The sequence below is a fragment of the Alexandromys fortis genome, unplaced genomic scaffold (assembly GCF_014885135.2).
Source record: "Alexandromys fortis isolate MF-2015 unplaced genomic scaffold, M_Fortis_MF-2015_v1.1 scaffold_9, whole genome shotgun sequence".
NCBI lineage: Eukaryota > Metazoa > Chordata > Mammalia > Rodentia > Cricetidae > Alexandromys > Alexandromys fortis.
The window spans coordinates 20,532,870-20,537,130 of record NW_026067892.1 but is presented as its reverse complement, the minus strand read 5'-3'; the positions used below and the strand labels follow the sequence as shown (position 1 = coordinate 20,537,130).

Below are 4,261 nucleotides of genomic sequence, written 5' to 3'. Positions count from 1 at the left end.
CGAGCTATGGCTCAGTCTCAGTTTCTCAAACAGTGCCTGTCAGTTTAAGAGGAGGTGCTGGGCTGCACCCTCAGGCTGAGCATGGGTCAGTTTTTGTTCTTTCTCCATGTGTAGGATATTCCAGAACACCCCTGCCCCCTATCCACCCCCCTCCCAGGGCAGCTACCAAGAGGGGCACTAAGATGGGTAAGGACTTCCCTGAAAGCTACGCACCTTTTTCTTTGTTAGCTTCTGTCTAGTCTCTCTCTCCCCCTCCCCCTTCCTTGCTTTATTTTATTTTATTTTATTTTATTTTTAGAGAAGTAGAATCTATGTTGCTAAAGCTGCTCTCAAACTCATTATGTAGCCCAGGCAAGTCTAGAAGTCTATGTAGATCAGAATGGCCTTGAATTCATGCCAATCCTCCTGCCTTTGCCTCCCTAGTGCTGGGATTCCAGGTGTACACTTATAATCCAGGTTCATTCATTTCTGGGAATTAGCCCTGCGGGATCTATGAAAGAGATGGGGGTCTCCTTGGCTACCCCAAAAGGTCAGGTCCTGGATGGAATCCCTGAGGAAAACACAGATTTTAGTCCGTTCCTTCAACTGGCTGGAGGGATCTGGTTTTACTTTGTGGTTTGTGGGAGAGCTGGAGATCCAATCTAGGGCCTTTTACGCGCTGGGCAAGCTCTCCACCCTGAGCTACATGGCCAGCCTGAGGGGTCTATTTTAACTTAGTTCACTGAATGGGTTTCCAGTCTCGGGCCTTTCTAGCCAGTCTGCTTTCCGGAAGAGGAACAAAGAAAGCGATAAAGCTCCAAAAGCCAACTGGTGTGGGTGGACCCTGGAGTCCAGAAGTGAGAAAGGCCTTGGCTTTCTTGGCCCAAGGCCAACATTTCTGATAAGGAACTCAGATCCAGCCCTTTGTCTGATTGGGCCCTTTCTCTGGCAAGAAAGTCAGGGGGTTACCCTAGTCATCCTTAGCCATTGTGTGTTGGAGATTCTGCTCCTGCCTCGGCCACATCTCCTGAGCTTAGGTCCCATGTCTAGTGAGAACTTTAAGCTGAACTGTCCTTTTGAAACTTCTCTCAGCCTTTTTATTCCCAGAGGTAGTCATACTCCGGTCTGTGCACCAGGCCAACCTAGACTTTCCTCATAGTTAAGGGCCCTAGGCTCAGGAGGCTGCGACCCCACCTTCATCTGGAGAGCCAGGTAACCCTCCTTAGGCAGACTCTGCCTTCCAGGGAGGTCTGACTCATCCCTCACTCTCTGGGTGCTTTCCAGCACATTCCCCTAGTTAGCCCCAGCCAGCGGAGGGAGCTGAGGGAGCCTGGGTTCTTGGCCCTGATGGCACAGTCCACATACCTGTTACCAGTTTTGGCAGGTAGCCCAGGAAGGGGTCAGGCACACACAGTGGCCCCTAGAATCTGACGAAACTTGTCTTCACCAGCGCCACCCACCCCTTTCCTAGTTCATTCACGGTACTGACAAGACTCAAGTGTTTTAACAAACATGTTTATTAGAAAAGTAAAAATATTGCATAGGTCTTAATACTTGAACATCAAGTGTATTCATGAACTGTGAGTATCTTCATGTAAACAGTTCTAGATGGAAGACCCAGGAGGCACTCCTCTGGGGGAGGGGGTTCCAGCCCCCACCCCACCCCCCTCAGCTCCATCCCCCTCACAGTTCAATCCTCCAGTCCACGGCAGGGGATAAGCTGGACAGAAGCTCCCAGGTGTTTTAATTTTTTTTTTCAAGTGTCAAAGATCCCAACCGATCCTCACACCCACCCTTCGTACTCTTACATCCATGCGTCTGTAAGATAGCTGCCTCAAACAGGTCAGTAGTGAAGCCCCCGTCCCCCCAAAACAAAAGCTACAAAACAAACGACAAACAACACACTTGGTCCTTTCAGACCACGCGATACACAGACTATCTCCGAGGCCTCCCCTCCCCCTCAGCACACACCCCCGGCAAGGCCAGGGCAGACCGGCTGCCCTCCTGGCTCTGTCACACTACCGCTGTTGTAACTGTCAGTAATAATAATAATTAAAAAAAAAAAAGGTACATGCTACATACACATCCAGCCGGAAGCCTGTGTGGCCCCTAAGCCTTTGTTTCCATGCTACAGTACTAAGGGGCATGCGCCCCAACAGGGAGCCACCTGCACACTACCTAGAGACCTTCCTTGACACTTCCTTCTCCCACCTGGCCCTGCGCCCCTCAGGTGGCTATGGTCAGTTTTCTAACACAGGCGTTATAGTCTTCAGTCCTTGCCTGCTGGTCTCCATCACGAAAGTTTTCTGTCTCCGCACCGGGGGGGGGGAGGGGCAGTGGGCCCCCCACCCCCACCCCCAGGACGGAGTTCAGCACTCTTCGATGAGCAGCTGTTCGGAGCTGTAGAGTTTCTTCTTGATGACTCTGAAGCCAGTGCTCAGCGTCAGGGACTGGCTGTAGCCAGGGACCAAGGAAGAGTTGGCGGAACTCAACAGGCCCTGGATCTTGGGCCAGAGGCGAGAGTCAAGGCGCAGCACCAGGGTCAACTGAAAGGTAGGCACCAGGCTGGGGTCGAGGGCCAGCTGAGCCACACTGTGGCAGCTCTTGCCTTGTTCCACACAGACGTCCAGCAGTGCCCCCCGCAGGCCGCACGGCTCGCTGTAAGCCAGGCGCAGGAGTTCCTTGCCCACCTGGCTCACCAGCTGGCTTGGCATCAGCAGGCGCGCAGGGCGCCGCGAGCCCAATCGCGCCTGGGACAGGCTCTCCTGCAGCAGCTGCATCAGGTTGGCACACAGATGCTCATCCTCGGGGTCGCTGAGCAGCTCAAAGTCGGGCAGGGACACCCCATCCAGGTATGAGGAATCTGAAAGAGAGGACACAGGGAACGATATTAGAGCGGCTTCCACAGGAACGGAGGAGGTGCAATTTTGCTAATAAAACAGCGTTCCTTCCCACTCCGTGCCTCAGTTTCTCCGCCCCACATTCGTGCCTTCTAACCCCGGAGTTCGCGTGGTGGGATGGAAAGCCAAGGTGACAGGCTTTGATCTGGTACTGCTCGGTTCCCACCTCCCGGGCCCCCACGAGTGATGTACCGCACCCGCTCACTGCTCACCTTCCTCCGGCCCGAAGCCACTGTTTCTGCTGTCCAGGGACTCACAGTCCGAGCTCTCCAGGCTCGCGCAGCGGTCAAGGCCCTCTTCTCGGGCCGCAGACCCCCAGGCGGAACGCGGTGGCCGGTCAGTGGCTGGAGTTCCGGACGAAGACGAAGAGGAGGAGGAGGACGAGAAACGATCCCAAAGGCTAGGCATGGTGAGGTCAGACGCCAGGACGGATGGCTGCGGAGCTTTGGGTAAGGGAGCGCAGAAGACGCTGAAAGACAAGAGGGACAAGGATCTCGCGTCAGTGACGGCGCTGCACAGGATTGAGGGCGCTGGGGCCCCAACAGCCGAGGTCGCCCCCCGACAAGATGTGCACACCCGGGAGGGACACTCACCTGCTAGCGCGGTCAGCGAGGACTGTGGACAAGCGAGCCCTGTCTCTCGAAGGGTGAGTGAACTGATGCCAACCCCCGATCACTGCCCGGGCCTGTCCCTTCGAAACCTCCCGCACCTCCCCCTGCCCGCTGCGATCCCTAGCACCAGCGAGCAGCAGCCTATAAGGCCTCTCGCGGAGAGGCCGCGCCTCCTTCAAGTCGCAGCCCAATGGGGATCCGGGAGTGTGGCCCACCTCAGCCAATGGGCTCCGGGAGCACGTTCGCAACGTTCTCTCCTGCCTGGTGACAGCGGCCTGGCCCCGCCCCCACGGAGCCCCAGAACGCTGCTGGCCGAACCTCTCCGCCCTCCCCTTAGCCGCGGCCACACCCCCTTTCTGGAAGGGAATGGAGGCGGCTTTCAGCAGCTGCCAAGGTCCCTGAGGGCGCTCGCGGCAGGGGAGGATCAAGGAAAGACTTGTTTATTATAGGGTCGCGTTGCTGGGGGGGAGGGGACAGCCCATGGCTGCCCTGGGATGAAGAGTTAGGGGACCTGGAGCAGCGATGAGCCGGGGAAACAGGTACCCCCAGTGTCTAGCTCTCCAGTACTGGGCACACAAGTGGATGCTCGTGGGACCGCAGCGCGGCGGTAGACGTTATCCCGCTGTCCCGCGAGCATCAATCCCATGCTGTATTTCCTGGCGACACGCGATGGACATTTGGAGATGGGTCCAAAGACAAGGCACCTTGGTCTGGCAGCCTCCTCGAACCCCATCAGTCTTCCTGTTAACTCTATAGCCCTGGGGGATGGGT

General features: G+C 56.3%; 1 protein-coding gene across 1 annotated transcript; it reads right to left on the bottom strand.

The window, feature by feature from the left end:
- Positions 1 to 1,478: 1,478 nt before the first annotated feature.
- On the bottom strand, positions 1,479 to 3,627 carry Ddit4 (DNA damage inducible transcript 4). Its single transcript, XM_050140111.1, has 3 exons — positions 3,473 to 3,627; positions 3,092 to 3,348; positions 1,479 to 2,842 (listed from the first exon to the last, which is right to left on the bottom strand). The coding sequence occupies exons 2-3, from the start codon at positions 3,285 to 3,287 to the stop codon at positions 2,349 to 2,351; spliced, it is 690 nt and encodes a 229-aa protein (XP_049996068.1). The 5' UTR covers positions 3,288 to 3,348; positions 3,473 to 3,627; the 3' UTR covers positions 1,479 to 2,348.
- Between the last annotated feature and the right edge of the window lie 634 nt (positions 3,628 to 4,261).

Coding starts and splice junctions, on each gene's coding strand:
- Ddit4 (XM_050140111.1), bottom strand. CDS start 3,287: ATGCCTAGCCTTTGGGATCGTTTCTCGTCCTCCTCCTCCTCTTCGTCT. Junction 2,843..3,091: donor TGGCTTCGGGCCGGAGGAAG/GTGAGCAGTGAG, acceptor CCTCTCTTTCAG/ATTCCTCATACCTGGATGGG.